At 35.1% G+C, this 22,313-nt stretch overlaps 1 protein-coding gene across 1 annotated transcript in view; it reads left to right on the top strand.

Annotated features, from left to right (window-relative positions):
- LOC143909148 (uncharacterized) overlaps positions 1-21,376 on the top strand; it is a 42,999-nt gene extending 21,623 nt beyond the window's left edge. Inside the window, exons 2-4 of the mRNA XM_077427049.1 lie at positions 21,104-21,110; positions 21,152-21,223; positions 21,315-21,376. Of these exons, the coding sequence (XP_077283175.1) occupies positions 21,104-21,110; positions 21,152-21,223; positions 21,315-21,376 (141 nt within the window). The remainder of the gene's footprint in view (positions 1-21,103; positions 21,111-21,151; positions 21,224-21,314) is intronic.
- Positions 21,377-22,313: the final 937 nt, after the last annotated feature.

The following is a 22,313-nucleotide window of genomic DNA, read 5'->3' as shown; positions in this document are numbered from 1 at the left end:
GTGATAGTTAGGTTAGTTTGAATAAGGGTTGGTGAGGTTAGCAGGTTTTGTGTATATTTTTGCAATGTCGAATTCTTTGATTTCGGTGATAGTACGGTTAGGTTGGGTTAGGTTTGGTGAGTTAAGCACGTTTTTTGAATATTTTTGCAATGTCGAATTTTTTGATTTCGCTGTTGGTTAGGTTGGGTTGGGTTAGATTTGTTGAGGTTATCGTTTTTCGTGAATTACTCACAATCTCGAATTCATTGATTTCGGTGATGTTTAGGTTAGGTTGGGTTTGGTTTGGTTTGGTGAGTTTAGCACAATTTGTGTATATTTTTGCAATGTCGAATTCTTTGATTTCGAAACTAGTAAGGTTAGGTTGGGTTAGGTTTGGTGAGGTTAGCACGTTTTGTGTATATTTTTGCAATGTCGAATTCTTTGATTTCGGAGAAAGTTAGGTTAGGTTGGGTTAGGTTTGGTGAGGTTAGCGCGTTTCGTGAATATTTTTGCAATGCGAATTCTTTGATTTCGGTGATAGTTAGGTTAGGTTGGGTTAGGTTTTGTGAGTTTAGCACGTTTTTTGTATATCTTTGCAATGTCGAATTCTTTGATTTCGTTGATAGTTAGGTAAGGTTGGGTTAGGTTTGGTGAGTTAAGCACGTTTTTTGTATATCTTTGCAATGTCGAATTCTTTGATTTCGTTGGTAGAAAGGTTAGGTTGGTTTAGGTTTGGTGAGGTTAGCACGTTTTGTGTATATTTTTGCAATGTCGAATTCTTTGATTTCGGTGCAAGTTAGGTTAGGTTTGGTGAGGTTAGCACGTTTTGTGTATATTTTTGCAATGTCGAATTCTTTGATTTCGGTGATAGAAAGGTTAGGTTGGGTAAGGTTTGATGAGTTTAGCACGTTTTGTGTATATTTTTGCAATGTCGAATTCGTTGATTTCGCTGTTGGTTAGGTAGGGTTGGGTTCGATTTGTTGAGGTTATCGTTTTTTGTGAATTTCTTCAATCTCGAAATTTTTGATTTCGATGATGGTAAGGTTAGGTTGGCTAAGGTTTGGTGAGGTTAGCGAGTTTTTTTTTATATCTTTGCAATGTCGACTTCTTTGATTTCGGTGATAGTAAGGTTAGGTTGGGTTAGGTTTGGTGAGGTTAGCACGTTTTGTGAATATTTTTGCAATGTCGAATTCTTTGATTTCGCTATTGGTTAGGTTGGGTTGGGTTAGATTTGTTGAGGTGATCGTTTTTTGTAAATTCCTTCAATCTCGAAATCTTTGATTTCGGTGATGTTCAGGTGTGCACGTTTTGTGTATATTTTTGCAATGTCGAATTCTTTGATTTCGGTGATAGTTAGGTTAGTTTGAATAAGGGTTGGTGAGGTTAGCAGGTTTTGTGTATATTTTTGCAATGTCGAATTCTTTGATTTCGGTGATAGTACGGTTAGGTTGGGTTAGGTTTGGTGAGTTAAGCACGTTTTTTGAATATTTTTGCAATGTCGAATTTTTTGATTTCGCTGTTGGTTAGGTTGGGTTGGGTTAGATTTGTTGAGGTTATCGTTTTTTGTGAATTACTCACAATCTCGAATTCATTGATTTCGGTGATGTTTAGGTTAGGTTGGGTTTGGTTTGGTTTGGTGAGTTTAGCACAATTTGTGTATATTTTTGCAATGTCGAATTCTTTGATTTCGAAACTAGTAAGGTTAGGTTGGGTTAGGTTTGGTGAGGTTAGCACGTTTTGTGTATATTTTTGCAATGTCGAATTCTTTGATTTCGGAGAAAGTTAGGTTAGGTTGGGTTAGGTTTGGTGAGGTTAGCGCGTTTTGTGAATATTTTTGCAATGCGAATTCTTTGATTTCGGTGATAGTTAGGTTAGGTTGGGTTAGGTTTTGTGAGTTTAGCACGTTTTTTGTATATCTTTGCAATGTCGAATTCTTTGATTTCGTTGATAGTTAGGTAAGGTTGGGTTAGGTTTGGTGAGTTAAGCACGTTTTTTGTATATCTTTGCAATGTCGAATTCTTTGATTTCGTTGGTAGAAAGGTTAGGTTGGTTTAGGTTTGGTGAGGTTAGCACGTTTTGTGTATATTTTTGCAATGTCGAATTCTTTGATTTCGGTGCAAGTTAGGTTAGGTTTGGTGAGGTTAGCACGTTTTGTGTATATTTTTGCAATGTCGAATTCTTTGATTTCGGTGATAGAAAGGTTAGGTTGGGTAAGGTTTGATGAGTTTAGCACGTTTTGTGTATATTTTTGCAATGTCGAATTCGTTGATTTCGCTGTTGGTTAGGTAGGGTTGGGTTCGATTTGTTGAGGTTATCGTTTTTTGTGAATTTCTTCAATCTCGAAATTTTTGATTTCGATGATGGTAAGGTAAGGTTGGCTAAGGTTTGGTGAGGTTAGCGAGTTTTTTTTTATATCTTTGCAATGTCGACTTCTTTGATTTCGGTGATAGTAAGGTTAGGTTGGGTTAGGTTTGGTGAGGTAAGCACGTTTTGTGAATATTTTTGCAATGTCGAATTCTTTGATTTCGCTATTGGTTAGGTTGGGTTGGGTTAGATTTGTTGAGGTGATCGTTTTTTGTAAATTCCTTTAATCTCGAAATCTTTGATTTCGGTGATGTTCAGGTGTGCACGTTTTGTGTATATTTTTGCAATGTCGAATTCTTTGATTTCGGTGATAGTTAGGTTGGGTTGGGTTAGATTTTTTGAGGTTATCGTTTATTGTGAAAAACTAACACTCTCGAATTCTTTGATTTCAGTGATGGTTAAGTAAAGTTGGGTTAGGGTTGGTGAGGTAAGCACGTTTTGTGTTTATTTTTGCAATGTCGAATTCTTTGATTTCGGTGATAGTTAGGTTAGGTTGGGTTAGGGTTGGTGAGGTTAGCACGTTTTGTGTATATTTTTGCAATGTCGAATTCTTTGATTTCGGTGATAGTTAGGTTAGGTTGGGTTAGGTTTGGTGAGTTTAGCACGTTTTTTTGTATATCTTTGCAATGTCGAATTCTTTGATTTCGGTGATAGTTAGGTTAGGTTGGGTTAGGTTTGGTGAGGTTAGCACGTTTTGTGTATATTTTTGCAATGTCGAATTCTTTGATTTCGGTGCTAGTTAGGTAAGGTTGGGTTAGGTTTGGTGAGCTAAGCACGTTTTTTGTATATCTTTGCAATGTCGAATTCTTTGATTTCGTTGGTAGAAAGGTTAGGTTGGTTTAGGTTTGGTGAGGTTAGCACGTTTTGTGTATATTTTTGCAATGTCGAAATGTTTGATTTCGGTGATAGTACGGTTAGGTTGGGTTAGGTTTGGTGAGTTAAGCACGTTTTTTGAATATTTTTGCAATGTCGAATTTTTTGATTTCGGTGATAGTTAGGTTGGGTTTGGTTTGGTTTGGTGAGTTTAGCACAATTTGTGTATATTTTTGCAATGTTGAATTCTTTGATTTCGGTGATAGTTAGGTTGGGTTGGGTTAGATTTTTTGAGGTTATCGTTTATTGTGAAAAACTAACATTCTCGAATTCTTTGATTTCAGTGATGGTTAAATAAAGTTGGGTTAGGGTTGGTGAGGTAAGCACGTTTTGTGTTTATTTTTGCAATGTCGAATTCTTTGATTTCGGTGATAGTAAGGTTAGGTTGGGTTAGGTTTGGTGAGTTAAGCCTGTTTTGTGTATATTTTTGCAATGTCGAATTCTTTGATTTCGGTGATAGTACGGTTAGGTTGGGTTAGGTTTGGTGAGTTAAGCACGTTTTTTGAATTTTTTTTTCAATGTCGAATTTTTTGATTTCGCTGTTGGTTAGGTTGGGTTGGGTTAGATTTGTTGAGGTTATCGTTTTTTGTGAATTACTCACAATCTCGAATTCTTTGATTTCGGTGATGTTTAGGTTAGGTTGGGTTTGGTTTGGTTTGGTGAGTTTTGCACAATTTGTGTATATTTTTGCAATGTCGAATTATTTGATTTCGGAGAAAGTTAGGTTAGGTTGGGTTAGGTTTGGTGAGGTTAGCGCGTTTTGTGTATATTTTTGCAATGCGAATTCTTTGATTTCGGTGATAGTTAGGTTAGGTTGGGTTAGGTTTGGTGAGTTTAGCACGTTTTGTGTATATTTAAGCAATGTCAAATTCTTTGATTACGGTGATAGTTAGGTTAGGTTGGGTTAGGTTTGGTGAGGTTAGCTCGTTTTGTGTATATTTTTGCAATGTCGAATTCTTTGATTTCAGTGATAGTTAGGTTAGGTTGGGTAAGGTTTGGTGAGTTAAGCACGTTTTTTGTATATCTTTGCAATGTCGAATTCTTTGATTTCGGTGATAGTTAGGTTAGGTTGGGTTAGGTTTGGTGAGGTTAGCTCGTTTTGTGTATATTTTTGCAATGTCGAATTCTTTGATTTCGGTGCTAGTTAGGTTAGGTTTGGTGAGGTTAGCACGTTTTGTGTATATTTTTGCAATGTCGAATTCTTTGATTTTGGAGAAAGTAAGGTAAGGTTGGGTAAGGTTTGGTGAGTTTAGCACGTTTTGTGTATATTTTTGCAATGTCGAATTCTTTGATTTCGGAGAAAGTTAGGTTAGGTTGGGTTAGGTTTGGTGAGGTTAGCACGTTTTGTGTATATTTTTGCAATGTCGAATTCTTTGATTTTGCTGTTGGTTAGGTTGGGTTGGGTTCGATTTGTTGAGGTTATCGTTTTTTGTGAATTTCTTCAATCTCGAAATTTTTGATTTCGATGATGGTAAGGTTAGGTTGGCTAAGGTTTGGTGAGGTTAGCGAGTTTTTTTTTATATCTTTGCAATGTCGACTTCTTTGATTTCGGTGATAGTAAGGTTAGGTTGGGTTAGGTTTGGTGAGTTTAGCACGTTTTTTGTATATTTTTGCAATGTCGAATTCTTTGATTTCGGAGAAAGTTAGGTTAGGTTGGGTTAGGTTTGGTGAGGTTAGCACCTTTTTTGTATATTTTTGCAATGTCGAATTCTTTGATTTTGCTGTTGGTTAGGTTGGGTTGGGTTCGATTTGTTGAGGTTATCGTTTTTTGTGAATTTCTTCAATCTCGAAATTTTTGATTTCGATGATGGTAAGGTTAGGTTGGCTAAGGTTTGGTGAGGTTTGCGAGTTTTTTTTTATATCTTTGCAATGTCGACTTCTTTGATTTCGGTGATAGTAAGGTTAGGTTGGGTTAGGTTTGGTGAGTTTAGCACGTTTTTTGTATATCTTTGCAATGTCGAATTCTTTGATTTCGTTGATAGTTAGGTAAGGTTGGGTTAGGTTTGGTGAGTTAAGCACGTTTTTTGTATATCTTTGCAATGTCGAATTCTTTGATTTCGTTGGTAGAAAGGTTAGGTTGGTTTAGGTTTGGTGAGGTTAGCACGTTTTGTGTATATTTTTGCAATGTCGAATTCTTTGATTTCGGTGCAAGTTAGGTTAGGTTTGGTGAGGTTAGCACGTTTTGTGTATATTTTTGCAATGTCGAATTCTTTGATTTCGGTGATAGAAAGGTTAGGTTGGGTAAGGTTTGATGAGTTTAGCACGTTTTGTGTATATTTTTGCAATGTCGAATTCGTTGATTTCGCTGTTGGTTAGGTAGGGTTGGGTTCGATTTGTTGAGGTTATCGTTTTTTGTGAATTTCTTCAATCTCGAAATTTTTGATTTCGATGATGGTAAGGTTAGGTTGGCTAAGGTTTGGTGAGGTTAGCGAGTTATTTTTTATATCTTCGCAATGTCGACTTCTTTGATTTCGGTGATAGTAAGGTTAGGTTGGGTTAGGTTTGGTGAGGTTAGCACGTTTTGTGAATATTTTTGCAATGTCGAATTCTTTGATTTCGCTATTGGTTAGGTTGGGTTGGGTTAGATTTGTTGAGGTGATCGTTTTTTGTAAATTCCTTCAATCTCGAAATCTTTGATTTCGGTGATGTTCAGGTGTGCACGTTTTGTGTATATTTTTGCAATGTCGAATTCTTTGATTTCGGTGATAGTTAGGTTAGTTTGAATAAGGGTTGGTGAGGTTAGCAGGTTTTGTGTATATTTTTGCAATGTCGAATTCTTTGATTTCGGTGATAGTACGGTTAGGTTGGGTTAGGTTTGGTGAGTTAAGCACGTTTTTTGAATATTTTTGCAATGTCGAATTTTTTGATTTCGCTGTTGGTTAGGTTGGGTTGGGTTAGATTTGTTGAGGTTATCGTTTTTTGTGAATTACTCACAATCTCGAATTCATTGATTTCGGTGATGTTTAGGTTAGGTTGGGTTTGGTTTGGTTTGGTGAGTTTAGCACAATTTGTGTATATTTTTGCAATGTCGAATTCTTTGATTTCGAAACTAGTAAGGTTAGGTTGGGTTAGGTTTGGTGAGGTTAGCACGTTTTGTGTATATTTTTGCAATGTCGAATTCTTTGATTTCGGAGAAAGTTAGGTTAGGTTGGGTTAGGTTTGGTGAGGTTAGCGCGTTTTGTGAATATTTTTGCAATGCGAATTCTTTGATTTCGGTGATAGTTAGGTTAGGTTGGGTTAGGTTTTGTGAGTTTAGCACGTTTTTTGTATATCTTTGCAATGTCGAATTCTTTGATTTCGTTGATAGTTAGGTAAGGTTGGGTTAGGTTTGGTGAGTTAAGCACGTTTTTTGTATATCTTTGCAATGTCGAATTCTTTGATTTCGTTGGTAGAAAGGTTAGGTTGGTTTAGGTTTGGTGAGGTTAGCACGTTTTGTGTATATTTTTGCAATGTCGAATTCTTTGATTTCGGTGCAAGTTAGGTTAGGTTTGGTGAGGTTAGCACGTTTTGTGTATATTTTTGCAATGTCGAATTCTTTGATTTCGGTGATAGAAAGGTTAGGTTGGGTAAGGTTTGATGAGTTTAGCACGTTTTGTGTATATTTTTGCAATGTCGAATTCGTTGATTTCGCTGTTGGTTAGGTAGGGTTGGGTTCGATTTGTTGAGGTTATCGTTTTTTGTGAATTTCTTCAATCTCGAAATTTTTGATTTCGATGATGGTAAGGTAAGGTTGGCTAAGGTTTGGTGAGGTTAGCGAGTTTTTTTTTATATCTTTGCAATGTCGACTTCTTTGATTTCGGTGATAGTAAGGTTAGGTTGGGTTAGGTTTGGTGAGGTAAGCACGTTTTGTGAATATTTTTGCAATGTCGAATTCTTTGATTTCGCTATTGGTTAGGTTGGGTTGGGTTAGATTTGTTGAGGTGATCGTTTTTTGTAAATTCCTTTAATCTCGAAATCTTTGATTTCGGTGATGTTCAGGTGTGCACGTTTTGTGTATATTTTTGCAATGTCGAATTCTTTGATTTCGGTGATAGTTAGGTTGGGTTGGGTTAGATTTTTTGAGGTTATCGTTTATTGTGAAAAACTAACACTCTCGAATTCTTTGATTTCAGTGATGGTTAAGTAAAGTTGGGTTAGGGTTGGTGAGGTAAGCACGTTTTGTGTTTATTTTTGCAATGTCGAATTCTTTGATTTCGGTGATAGTTAGGTTAGGTTGGGTTAGGGTTGGTGAGGTTAGCACGTTTTGTGTATATTTTTGCAATGTCGAATTCTTTGATTTCGGTGATAGTTAGGTTAGGTTGGGTTAGGTTTGGTGAGTTTAGCACGTTTTTTTGTATATCTTTGCAATGTCGAATTCTTTGATTTCGGTGATAGTTAGGTTAGGTTGGGTTAGGTTTGGTGAGGTTAGCACGTTTTGTGTATATTTTTGCAATGTCGAATTCTTTGATTTCGGTGCTAGTTAGGTAAGGTTGGGTTAGGTTTGGTGAGCTAAGCACGTTTTTTGTATATCTTTGCAATGTCGAATTCTTTGATTTCGTTGGTAGAAAGGTTAGGTTGGTTTAGGTTTGGTGAGGTTAGCACGTTTTGTGTATATTTTTGCAATGTCGAAATGTTTGATTTCGGTGATAGTACGGTTAGGTTGGGTTAGGTTTGGTGAGTTAAGCACGTTTTTTGAATATTTTTGCAATGTCGAATTTTTTGATTTCGGTGATAGTTAGGTTGGGTTTGGTTTGGTTTGGTGAGTTTAGCACAATTTGTGTATATTTTTGCAATGTTGAATTCTTTGATTTCGGTGATAGTTAGGTTGGGTTGGGTTAGATTTTTTGAGGTTATCGTTTATTGTGAAAAACTAACATTCTCGAATTCTTTGATTTCAGTGATGGTTAAATAAAGTTGGGTTAGGGTTGGTGAGGTAAGCACGTTTTGTGTTTATTTTTGCAATGTCGAATTCTTTGATTTCGGTGATAGTAAGGTTAGGTTGGGTTAGGTTTGGTGAGTTAAGCCTGTTTTGTGTATATTTTTGCAATGTCGAATTCTTTGATTTCGGTGATAGTACGGTTAGGTTGGGTTAGGTTTGGTGAGTTAAGCACGTTTTTTGAATTTTTTTTTCAATGTCGAATTTTTTGATTTCGCTGTTGGTTAGGTTGGGTTGGGTTAGATTTGTTGAGGTTATCGTTTTTTGTGAATTACTCACAATCTCGAATTCTTTGATTTCGGTGATGTTTAGGTTAGGTTGGGTTTGGTTTGGTTTGGTGAGTTTTGCACAATTTGTGTATATTTTTGCAATGTCGAATTATTTGATTTTGCTGTTGGTTAGGTTGGGTTGGGTTCGATTTGTTGAGGTTATCGTTTTTTGTGAATTTCTTCAATCTCGAAATTTTTGATTTCGATGATGGTAAGGTTAGGTTGGCTAAGGTTTGGTGAGGTTAGCGAGTTTTTTTTTATATCTTTGCAATGTCGACTTCTTTGATTTCGGTGATAGTAAGGTTAGGTTGGGTTAGGTTTGGTGAGTTTAGCACGTTTTTTGTATATTTTTGCAATGTCGAATTCTTTGATTTCGGAGAAAGTTAGGTTAGGTTGGGTTAGGTTTGGTGAGGTTAGCACCTTTTTTGTATATTTTTGCAATGTCGAATTCTTTGATTTTGCTGTTGGTTAGGTTGGGTTGGGTTCGATTTGTTGAGGTTATCGTTTTTTGTGAATTTCTTCAATCTCGAAATTTTTGATTTCGATGATGGTAAGGTTAGGTTGGCTAAGGTTTGGTGAGGTTTGCGAGTTTTTTTTTATATCTTTGCAATGTCGACTTCTTTGATTTCGGTGATAGTAAGGTTAGGTTGGGTTAGGTTTGGTGAGTTTAGCACGTTTTTTGTATATCTTTGCAATGTCGAATTCTTTGATTTCGTTGATAGTTAGGTTAGGTTGGGTTAGGTTTGGTGAGGTTAGCACGTTTTGTGTATATTTTTGCAATGTCGAATTCTTTGATTTCAGTGATAGTTAGGTTAGGTTGGGTTAGGTTTGGTGAGTTAAGCACGTTTTTTGTATATCTTTGCAATGTCGAATTCTTTGATTTCGGTGATAGTTAGGTTAGGTTGGGTTAGGTTTGGTGAGGTTAGCTCGTTTTGTGTATATTTTTGCAATGTCGAATTCTTTGATTTCGGTGATAGTTAGGTTGGGTTGGGTTAGATTTTTTGAGGTTATCGTTTATTGTGAAAAACTAACACTCTCGAATTCTTTGATTTCAGTGATGGTTAAGTAAAGTTGGGTTAGGGTTGGTGAGGTAAGCACGTTTTGTGTTTATTTTTGCAATGTCGAATTCTTTGATTTCGGTGATAGTAAGGTTAGGTTGGGTTAGGTTTGGTGAGTTAAGCACGTTTTTTGTATATCTTTGCAATGTCGAATTCTTTGATTTCGGTGATAGTAAGGTAAGGTTGGGTAAGGTTTGGTGAGGTTAGCACGTTTTGTGTATATTTTTGCAATGTCGAATTCTTTGATTTTGCTGTTGGTTAGGTTGGGTTGGGTTTGATTTGTTGAGGTTATCGTTTTTTGTGAATTTCTTCAATCTCGAAATTTTTGATTTCGATGATGGTAAGGTTAGGTTGGCTAAGGTTTGGTGAGGTTAGCGAGTTTTTTTTTATATCTTTGCAATGTCGACTTCTTTGATTTCGGTGATAGTAAGGTTAGGTTGGGTTAGGTTTGGTGAGTTTAGCACGTTTTTTGTATATCTTTGCAATGTCGAATTCTTTGATTTCGGTGATAGTTAGGTTAGGTTGGGTTAGGTTTGGTGAGTTAAGCACGTTTTGTGTATATTTTTGCAATGTCGAATTCTTTGATTTCGCTGTTAGTTAGGTTGAATTGGGTTAGATTTGTTGAGGTTATCGTTTTTTGTGAATTCCTTCAATCTCGAAATCTTTGATTTCAGTGATGGTTAGGTTAGGTTGGGTTAGGGTTGGTGAGGTTAGCACGTTTTGTGTAAATTTTTGCAATGTCGTATTCTTTGATTTCGGTGATAGTTAGGTTAGGTTGGGTTAGGTTTGGTGAGTTTAGCACGTTTTGTGTATATTTTTGCAATGTCGAATTCTTTGATTTCGGTGCTAGTTAGGTAAGGTTGGGTTAGGTTTGGTGAGCTAAGCACGTTTTTTGTATATCTTTGCAATGTCGAATTCTTTGATTTCGCTATTGGTTAGGTTGGGTTGGGTTAGATTTGTTGAGGTGATCGTTTTTTGTAAATTCCTTCAATCTCGAAATCTTTGATTTCGGTGATGTTCAGGTGTGCACGTTTTGTGTATATTTTTGCAATGTCGAATTCTTTGATTTCGGTGATAGTTAGGTTGGGTTGGGTTAGATTTTTTGAGGTTATCGTTTATTGTGAAAAACTAACACTCTCGAATTCTTTGATTTCAGTGATGGTTAAGTAAAGTTGGGTTAGGGTTGGTGAGGTAAGCACGTTTTGTGTTTATTTTTGCAATGTCGAATTCTTTGATTTCGGTGATAGTTAGGTTAGGTTGGGTTAGGGTTGGTGAGGTTAGCACGTTTTGTGTATATTTTTGCAATGTCGAATTCTTTGATTTCGGTGATAGTTAGGTTAGGTTGGGTTAGGTTTGGTGAGTTTAGCACGTTTTTTGTATATCTTTGCACTGTCGAATTCTTTGATTTCGGTGATAGTTAGGTTAGGTTGGGTTAGGTTTGGTGAGGTTAGCACGTTTTGTGTATATTTTTGCAATGTCGAATTCTTTGATTTCGGTGATAGTTAGGTTAGGTTGGGTTAGGTTTGGTGAGGTTAGCACGTTTTGTGTATATTTTTGCAATGTCGAATTCTTTGATTTCGGTGCTAGTTAGGTAAGGTTGGGTTAGGTTTGGTGAGCTAAGCACGTTTTTTGTATATCTTTGCAATGTCGAATTCTTTGATTTCGTTGGTAGAAAGGTTAGGTTGGTTTAGGTTTGGTGAGGTTAGCACGTTTTGTGTATATTTTTGCAATGTCGAATTCTTTGATTTCGGTGATAGTTAGGTTAGGTTGGGTTAGGTTTGGTGAGTTAAGCACGTTTTGTGTATATTTTTGCAATGTCGATTTCTTTGATTTCGGTGATAGTTAGGTTAGTTTGAATAAGGGTTGGTGAGGTAAGCACGTTTTGTGTATATTTTTGCAATGTCGAATTCTTTGATTTCGGTGATAGTACGGTTAGGTTGGGTTAGGTTTGGTGAGTTAAGCACGTTTTTTGAATTTTTTTTTCAATGTCGAATTTTTTGATTTCGCTGTTGGTTAGGTTGGGTTGGGTTAGATTTGTTGAGGTTATCGTTTTTTGTGAATTACTCACAATCTCGAATTCTTTGATTTCGGTGATGTTTAGGTTAGGTTGGGTTTGGTTTGGTTTGGTGAGTTTTGCACAATTTGTGTATATTTTTGCAATGTCGAATTATTTGATTTCGGAGAAAGTTAGGTTAGGTTGGGTTAGGTTTGGTGAGGTTAGCGCGTTTTGTGTATATTTTTGCAATGCGAATTCTTTGATTTCGGTGATAGTTAGGTTAGGTTGGGTTAGGTTTGGTGAGTTTAGCACGTTTTGTGTATATTTAAGCAATGTCAAATTCTTTGATTACGGTGATAGTTAGGTTAGGTTGGGTTAGGTTTGGTGAGTTTAGCACGTTTTTTGTATATCTTTGCAATGTCGAATTCTTTGATTTCGTTGATAGTTAGGTTAGGTTGGGTAAGGTTTGGTGAGGTTAGCACGTTTTGTGTATATTTTTGCAATGTCGAATTCTTTGATTTCAGTGATAGTTAGGTTAGGTTGGGTTAGGTTTGGTGAGTTAAGCACGTTTTTTGTATATCTTTGCAATGTCGAATTCTTTGATTTCGGTGATAGTTAGGTTAGGTTGGGTTAGGTTTGGTGAGGTTAGCTCGTTTTGTGTATATTTTTGCAATGTCGAATTCTTTGATTTCGGTGCTAGTTAGGTTAGGTTTGGTGAGGTTAGCACGTTTTGTGTATATTTTTGCAATGTCGAATTCTTTGATTTTGGAGATAGTAAGGTAAGGTTGGGTAAGGTTTGGTGAGTTTAGCACGTTTTGTGTATATTATTGCAATGTCGAATTCTTTGATTTCGGAGAAAGTTAGGTTAGGTTGGGTTAGGTTTGGTGAGGTTAGCACGTTTTGTGTATATTTTTGCAATGTCGAATTCTTTGATTTTGCTGTTGGTTAGGTTGGGTTGGGTTCGATTTGTTGAGGTTATCGTTTTTTGTGAATTTCTTCAATCTCGAAATTTTTGATTTCGATGATGGTAAGGTTAGGTTGGCTAAGGTTTGGTGAGGTTAGCGAGTTTTTTTTTATATCTTTGCAATGTCGACTTCTTTGATTTCGGTGATAGTAAGGTTAGGTTGGGTTAGGTTTGGTGAGTTTAGCACGTTTTTTGTATATCTTTGCAATGTCGAATTTTTTGATTTCGGTGATAGTTAGGTTAGGTTGGGTTAGGTTTGGTGAGGTTAGCTCGTTTTGTGTATATTTTTGCAATGTCGAATTCTTTGATTTCGGTGATAGTTAGGTTGGGTTGGGTTAGATTTTTTGAGGTTATCGTTTATTGTGAAAAACTAACACTCTCGAATTCTTTGATTTCAGTGATGGTTAAGTAAAGTTGGGTTAGGGTTGGTGAGGTTAGCACGTTTTGTGTATATTTTTGCAATGTCGAATTCTTTGATTTCGGTGATAGTTAGGTTAGGTTGGGTTAGGTTTGGTGAGTTTAGCACGTTTTTTTTATATCTTTGCAATGTCGAATTCTTTGATTTCGGTGATAGTACGGTTAGGTTGGGTTAGGTTTGGTGAGTTAAGCACGTTTTTTGAATATTTTTGCAATGTCGAATTTTTTGATGTCGCTGTTGGTTAGGTTGGGTTGGGTTAGATTTGTTGAGGTTATCGTTTTTTGTGAATTACTCACAATCTCGAATTCTTTGATTTCGGTGATGTTTAGGTTAGGTTGGGTTTGGTTTGGTTTGGTGAGTTTAGCACAATTTGTGTATATTTTTGCAATGTCGAATTCTTTGATTTCGAAACTAGTAAGGTTAGGTTGGGTTAGGTTTGGTGAGGTTAGCACGTTTTGTGTATATTTTTGCAATGTCGAATTCTTTGATTTCGGAGAAAGTTAGGTTAGGTTGGTTTAGGTTTGGTGAGGTTAGCGCGTTTTGTGTATATTTTTGCAATGCGAATTCTTTGATTTCGGTGATAGTTAGGTTAGGTTGGGTTAGGTTTTGTGAGTTTAGCACGTTTTTTGTATATCTTTGCAATGTCGAATTCTTTGATTTCGTTGATAGTTAGGTAAGGTTGGGTTAGGTTTGGTGAGTTAAGCACGTTTTTTGTATATCTTTGCAATGTCGAATTCTTTGATTTCGTTGGTAGAAAGGTTAGGTTGGTTTAGGTTTGGTGAGGTTAGCACGTTTTGTGTATATTTTTGCAATGTCGAATTCTTTGATTTCGGTGATAGTTAGGTTAGGTTGGGTTAGGTTTGGTGAGTTTAGCACGTTTTTTTTATATCTTTGCAATGTCGAATTCTTTGATTTCGGTGATAGTTGGGTTAGGTTGGGTTAGGTTTGGTGAGGTTAGCACGTTTTGTGTATATTTTTGCAATGTCGAATTCTTTGATTTCGGAGAAAGTTAGGTTAGGTTGGTTTAGGTTTGGTGAGGTTAGCGCGTTTTGTGTATATTTTTGCAATGCGAATTCTTTGATTTCGGTGATAGTTAGGTTAGGTTGGGTTAGGTTTTGTGAGTTTAGCACGTTTTTTGTATATCTTTGCAATGTCGAATTCTTTGATTTCGTTGATAGTTAGGTAAGGTTGGGTTAGGTTTGGTGAGTTAAGCACGTTTTTTGTATATCTTTGCAATGTCGAATTCTTTGATTTCGTTGGTAGAAAGGTTAGGTTGGTTTAGGTTTGGTGAGGTTAGCACGTTTTGTGTATATTTTTGCAATGTCGAATTCTTTGATTTCGGTGATAGTTAGGTTAGGTTGGGTTAGGTTTGGTGAGTTTAGCACGTTTTTTTTATATCTTTGCAATGTCGAATTCTTTGATTTCGGTGATAGTTGGGTTAGGTTGGGTTAGGTTTGGTGAGGTTAGCACGTTTTGTGTATATTTTTGCAATGTCGAATTCTTTGATTTCAGTGCTAATTAGGTTAGGTTGGGTTAGGTTTAGTAAGTTTAGCACGTTTTGTGTATATTTTTGCAATGTCGAATTCTTTGATTTCGGTGCTAGTTAGATTAGGTTGGGTTAGGTTTGGTGAGGTAAGCACGTTTTGTGTATTTTTTTGCAATGTCGAATTCTTTGATTTCGCTGTTGGTTAGGTTGGGTTGGGTAAGATTTGTTGAGGTTATCGTTTTTTGTGAATTACTTACAATCTCGAATTCTTTTGATTTCGGTGATGTTTAGGTTATGTTGGGTTTGGTTTGGTGCGATGAGCACGTTTTGTGTATATTTTTGCAATGTCGAATTCTTTGATTTCGCTGTTGGTTAGGTTGGGTTGGGTAAGATTTGTTGATGTTATCGTTTTTTGTGAATTACTAACAATCTCGAATTCTTTTGATTTTGGTGATCTTTCGGTTATTTTGGGTTTGGTTTGGTGCGATGAGCACGTTTTGTGTATATTTTTGCAAAGTCGAATTCTTTGATTTCGGTGCTAGTAAGGTTAGGTTGGGTTAGGTTTGGTGAGGCTAGCACGTTTTGTGTATATTTTTGCAATGTCGAATTCTTTGATTTCGGAGATAGTTAGGTTACGTTGGGTTAGGTTTGGTGAGGTAAGCACGTTTTGTGTATATTTTTGCAATTTCGAATTCTTTGATTTCGCTGTTGGTTAGGTTGGGTTGGGTTAGATTTGTTGAGGTTATCGTTTTTTGTGAATAACTTATAATCTCGAATTCTTTGATTTCGGTGATGTTTTGGTTATGTTGGGTTTGGTTGGGTGCGATGAGCACGTTTTGTGTATATTTTTGCCACGTCGAATTCTTTGATTTCGGTGATAGTTAGGTTGGGTTGGGTTAGATTTTTTGAGGTAAACGTTTTTTGTGAATAACTTACAATCTCAAATTCTTGGATTTCAGTGATGAATTGGTTAGGTTGGGTTAGGTTTGGTGAGGTTAGCGAGTTTTTTGTATATTTTTGCATTGTCGACTTCTTTGATTTTGATGATAGTTAGGTTAATTTGGGTAAGGGTTGGTGAGGTTAGCACGTTTTGTGTATATTTTTACAATGTCGAATTCTTTGATTTCGGTGATAGTTAGGTTAGGTTGGGTTAGGTTTGGTGAGGTTAGCACGTTTTGTGTATATTTTTGCAATGTCGAATTCTTTGATTTCGGTGCTAGTTAGGTTAGGTTTGGTGAGTTTAGCACGTTTTGTGTATATTTTTGCAATGTCGAATTCTTTGATTTCGCTGTTGGTTAGGTTAAATTGGGTTAGATTTGTTGAGGTTATCGTTTTTTGTGAAATCCTTTAATCTCGAAATCTTTGATTTCGGTGATGGTTAGGTTAGGTTGGGTTAGGGTTGGTGAGGTTAGCACGTTTTGTGTATATTTTTGCAATGTCGAATTCTTTGATTTCGGTGCTAGTTAGGTTAGGTTGAGTTAGGTTTAGTGAGTTAAGCACGTTTTGTGTATATTTTTGCAATGTCGATTTCTTTGATTTCGGTGATAGTTAGGTTAGGTTAAGTTAGGTTTGGTGAGGTAAGCACGTTTTGTGTCTATTTTTGCAATGTCGAATTCTTTGATTTCAGTGATAGTTAGGTTAGGTTGGGTTTGGTTTGGTTTGGTGAGTTTAGCACAATTTGTGTATATTTTTGCAATGTCGAATTCTTTGATTTCGAAACTAGTAAGGTTAGGTTGGGTTAGTTGGGTTCAATTTCACTAATTATTTTCGTCAATTCGAAATTTGAAAATCTGTGGTGGGAATCTCGTGTAAGGTAATTAATTAGAATTAGTTTGTAGCGCCTCACCTCAAAAGACGCGTTTGTAATTAGAGGTGAGGGTCTCAACTCGTCATACGTCAGGTATTTGAATACGTTTGGCTTCGTTATGCTATGACGTCTATCATGCAGATTCGATTACGTTAAAATTAAATTACAAAGAGTACTCGACAAGTGAAGCTATGTACTCAGAAAGGGAAATAAATTGAGGCGCTTACGTTGGATTTGGCAAGTAAACATCAGTTGGTTGGTTACAACGAATCCAATTTAGCAAAAGAATATATGAAACATGCAACGTATTTGGAAGCTCGTTATTTTGTTTTTCAATTTCATCGTTAAAATGCTGTATTTTATCAATCGATATGTACAAGATCGGAAGTTCTCGTTAGTGTTTTAATTTAAAAAAATGTTGCAAACGCTCAGCGGGCGGGCGCTCTTTGATGTATCAAAGTGCATAGGAACGCTCCATTAATTTTTCTCGTTGAAAATTTCAATTGAGTCACACGAACTTCACATCGAAATAATTAAAAAAAAAAATTAAAAAAAGTGAGGTACAATTTTCTCTTTGACTAAAATGGATGCAACGCGACTGACTGCTTTAAGCAAACGAGTATTAAAACTCTTTTGTGAATGAAGGCTTCAGTGAATGTAATTCATATTTTATTTAATACGACGAAAAATTACAGGGCTGTAGAGTTGGAGTCGAATAATTTCAAACGGCTTTTGTTGAAATAAATCCACTAATAAATTAAAATTAATTTAATAATCTATATACAAACATATATAACAATGTTTATCTGTTTGTTTGTCACGTATGCGTTCTTATACCATACAACCGATTGCGATGAAACTTACTGTTATTGACTTACTAGTGAATAGCCCGATGAAATATCATCGCATGGGTATAAAATTATTATATACCCGTATAAAACTAAAAAAAAATCGGGAACCGGAACCGTTATTTTCGTAGACTCTCATAGATAATTTTCAATTCTCAAAGTTAACGTTAACAAAATGTTAATTATAGTTAACAAAATGTAATATTTTCCGATTATACACAAACGGTCATTGACCTCGTAACGTTGAATATTATTATTACACATAACAAATTACGTGCATATACATACATATGATGTGTATTTACAACACGTATTCTGGGCGAGGATATGGCGTGCGGTGCGGGCTCGTGAGAACGTTTCGTTTGGATTGGAGGGTCCGAGTTTCGATTCCCGGCGCCCGCGGTGAATGAAATCAATTTTTTTCTCGAATATCGTCAAAATATAAATAATTTTAATTTTAATTTAAATTTAATTAAAAATAAATCTATAAAAAAATGGTTCAAAACCTCGCTAAATGAAATTATTAAAATTACGTATTTTTATATGGCGAGAAGGAATATTTCAATTAATGTTTAAAAAAAAGGCGAAATGAAGAATTGGATTTGGCGTGATGTACGTGACCATTAGCTCAATTTAGACCTATATTCCGGCTATTTGGGGTGATCGGTTCGAGTCGCTCGATTTTTATCGATTCGTTCATTATGTTCGGCGAGGACACACACACACACACACACACACACACACAGATTACCGTCTTTATATATATGATGTCCGCGATGGTTTCTGTAAAATAAATTCACCCAAAAACGGGAAAAAGAGGAATTAGTGGCATTGCATGGCAAATAATTTCGACGCAACCTACGTTTTTAGGGTAAACTAAACAAACAAATGAATTCTATTTTTTTTTTAGTCAAGGCAAGTTCACCGCCTGCGTTTTTCCGAAAAATGGGAACGGGAACGGGAATTGCATGCGTTATTGTGGCATTGCAACGCATGCCGGGTTCAGCTAGTTTCTTCATAAAAACCATGAATTTAAATTACATTATAAATAAAATCATTAAATGGCACGAATTTTGATGTGTTGTCGCCAAAACCGACTGTTCTCATTTTTTTGTGAAATTGATTTGTTTTATGTATGTATGAAAGTCATACACATACATACACTATGAATGTACTTACTTAATATTTATACCTTTTTTATTACCAACTATACCAATATATTGGTTTGCATGTCAATATTTAGTGATTTTTTAATTCCTTTCATTTTTTTATTACCAACAATACCAATATATTGGTTTGCATGTCAATATCTAGTGATTTTTTAATTCCTTTCATTTTTTTATATTTCGAAAATCACTATTATTTTTATTAAAAGCCTCTTCTTACTTTCACTTAAGATTTGTTGTCAGAAGAAATTTGGGTTATTTTCTACATTCTTCCGATCGTTTGCAAACTTTGCCATTTTGCTCGGATTGGTCATCAATATGTGGAAATCAAGTCCGCAATTACCATGGTGAAATATAATCGTAATAGACACGTTTGTAAATACTGCATCTTCGTTGACGGTGACGCCTATCGTCCACAATGTTCTGATCGTTTTTTCCCTTTTCGCCCCCCTCTCGCTATGGCAGATTGAACACTTTGCCATACTCATGATCAAAGTTTACGGAGAGAATTGGTGATTTCTCAATTTAGAGTACTCTTCGTATATATATATATATATATATATATATATATATATATATACAGATATATAAAATTATTAATTTTATACGTTGACAAGAAAAGTCGATCTTACTAAAATCGTTTACGTTGAAGCTGGAGTTTGGAGTCGGTAAATTTTGAATCGACTCCACAACCCTGAATTTTATAGCGTTATGCTATTCATTATCATATTCAAGATGACGATTTGATATGATGTTGATGATGTATACGTGCAAACAATAGTTAAAATAAATAGAAAGAGGATGATTTTTCACAATCGAGATAAATTCGAAAAATATGTAGCTATACATCGTATAAATATTATTCTTATTTTAAAATTTTCGTCTAGTATTAATATGCTCTTACGTGTACACATGTATCATATGCATATGTACATATATACATATCTACATGCATATTGTTATCGAAAGCAAGGGGTAAGCAAAACTTTTCGTGTAAGGCCTCATTTGAATAAGACCCTCGCCGAGACGATCGCAATAGAAAAGCTGACGAAACGACCTCGGATGATGATAGAATCCCCTCACTTGATGCCTACCGAAAATCCACTAACATTGGCCTTATCTGTCTCGAGGGACTCGTGTGTACAGGGTGGCTATGCGAATAACTACCAAAACGAAGGAGGAGGGCAAATAGGGGAGGTTTATGCTCGTTTACCGGAAAATTGTCCTGTCTAGGATATTCAGTTACCTGTGATGTCAAACGCCGCCGATCGAGATTTAGTAGTCCCATGAGGGATCACAGAAATCGAAGAGTTTTTTTTGTTATTTTGATCAAAATAAATGAGTATATCCAAGCTTTCTTCGGGAATAGGCGTATATTTCTTTGAACAACAAAAAAAGGTACAGGACTTAGCGGTGGCTTTCTGATTTAGTAATGGACAAAGTCCAGGTCATAAACCAATAAAATATTATTGAAAGTAGTTTCAATAACTTACCCACAAGGCCTTTCAAAACTTCGGTAAATTGGGTTTTCCATCATTTTTAGTTTTTACGTGTATAAAAGTATAGAAAACGTTATCGTAAGTAAGAATTTCTTGTTATTTTAAGCTAAAACAGATGTGTAAAATAACTTTGAAAGATGGAAATATTTCATAGTTCATTAAGTTTTCGAACACATATTCATCTCGGCATTGTTCTTATTCACGATTCCACGATTACAGTTTTTCTACGAGGTAAGAAATTATTTTTTAATATAGTAGCTTATTTTTTTTTTTTAATTATTTGTGCATATTCAGGATTTACCATTTTATGGCTGTGATATATAATATAAATTTTATTATTTGTAATAATAATATATAATAATGATCTTGTGAAAGTTCATAATGTTTATTTAATTTAAAAGCAATTATTTTTTTGCATTATATAATACGTATATTTACAATTTTTTTTTCGATATAAAAATTTAAAACTTAAAAAAAATCTTAATTTTCTGAAACCGGTGAAAGCCGGCCAACCGGCTTTTTATTTGTAAAAAAACCGAAAACCGGCTTTTTCCTTCAGCCGGTTTTTTGGAACCCCTAACGCGAATCTATTGGTTTGGTATAGAAAAGCTACAGATTTAGAAAACTACTGTGAAAGTAGATATAGTGTATTATCACACGTAAAATATATTGTAATTTGATTTTCAAAAGATTTTTATTCATAAAGTATGTCCAAAATATGTATTAGCAATAAGATTAATTGGATCAATGAACATTATCGATTTAGCATATATTTTATTTTTAATTCTTACAATGTTTCTAATTACACTTAGCAACAAAAAATTACGTTTTATACCTACCGGAGTGAAAAACTAATCAATCTTTACTACATTAAACCCACTAAATTCGAATGTGACAATGATTTTTGTTATTTTCCTCTCGTTTATGAGATATAATCATTTAAAAAAATACGCTATTTTTACAGATTTTTGGTTTTTGCAAAGCTTTAACTTAAAAATTAGTATTGCTGTGCCAAAAATAAAAATAATTTTTTCGATTGTGATTTTTTCTTGCTTTAAAATATGTATAACTAATTAGATAGCGAAATAAAATTCAAAAATATTATGTTAGTAAAAATCAGCGTTGGACCGATGCTTTTAGCACAAAAAATGGTTAATTATTGTCAATTACTTTTGTAACCGTGATTTTTTGCTCTCTTGCTTTGTAGCAGTCTATTATTATTTGACGAGCAGTAGTTAACGCCGAAGACGAGTTATTAATGGTAAGAAGAAAAGGCTCAAAAAAATATTTACATTTCATAAGATGCACACATGTATATTTACATATGTACAACATATGTATGTATGTATGTACATACATATATGTACAAGTACATTATGTAAAATTTTGGGTGTCGATTTCGTGGATGGACGCATTCGTTATTGCGTCAATTTTACATTTAAATCGAATCGCTTTTCACAGATTACAAGTTTCGCGCTCGAAAAGTGAAAAATTGAATTTCCTCCAAAGCCTTCGGAAAACTTCGCCACTTTTGCGGAGTCACGAGCGACAGAGATAGAGATAAGCGCGTGGAGGGCACGCGTGAGCGAGACAGCAGATGTGAAAAAAATGCGTTCGCTTGCCAAAAGTTAAAGTAACATCTCATTACTCCACTTTGTTATCGTCTTGACAGTTTCATACTTTGCGACGACAATTTGTTGTAGCAAAACTTGGGAATGTCTGTCGGATGAATAATCCGGGAAAATGTCGGCTTTTCATTACGCGAAAATGCGATGACGTACCTACTTCTTTAGTCGTAACGAGCTTATTGAGTTTTAAAACACTTTAAACGTCCCCCGTCATAAATATAATACACCGTTCGTCGGATATATCGTGTTATATTAACTTTGCCTCGAGTAAGAGTATTTGATGTATAAAATTTGCCACGCGAAAGTTGTGCTATTTTTGTGAAGTATAAAATGTAAGAAAACAGAGTCTCGAGAAAGTTTTCCTAATGCACTAACCCGGTTGAAAACCTGAATATTTAATGCAATGGGAGCTGGAGCTAAAAGGTAACCGGAAACGTCATTGTTTCCAAACTGCATTTGCATCTGATAAACCGAGTTTATTGTATTCTGCGACGTATGTAAATTTTCTCATTGTGCGACCCAGATAAATATTGTATTTTATTAATACCGACATATAAGTAAGAAAAATGTTGGGTTATTGAGGTAATTCTCATCGGTTTTAAATAATTTATTTTGTATATTTTGATTTTTATTAATTTGGAAGAAAATAAACAACTGACCTATAATATCTAGAGTCTGAAATTCGTGTTTTTAATAATTGTAATTTATGTAAATATCTACCTATATAATAACAAATACAGCATCAATTGTACACTGATGCAGGCGCGCTTCGATCGTTAAATTATTACATACATACATATGTATATTGCGAGTGCAACGCTTTGTGTTTCATCTGGACGTACATATGTATAATGTAATACCAATTCAATCACATTTTGAAAAAAAAAAATTAAAAATACACAAAAATTTGAACAAAATTGTGTGATAGTGTAATATCAAATGTGATCAAAAGTATGATCATTGCAAATTTTTTTACAAAATAAAGAGAATATTTTTACATGTATTGTAGGAATCATATTATATAACATGATTTGCTGGACCGA

This window comes from Arctopsyche grandis, chromosome 3, assembly GCF_051622035.1.
Source record: "Arctopsyche grandis isolate Sample6627 chromosome 3, ASM5162203v2, whole genome shotgun sequence".
NCBI classification, from domain to species: Eukaryota; Metazoa; Arthropoda; class Insecta; order Trichoptera; family Hydropsychidae; genus Arctopsyche; species Arctopsyche grandis.
The sequence above is the reverse complement of the archived record's forward strand: the minus strand, read 5'-3'. Positions and strand labels throughout refer to the sequence as shown.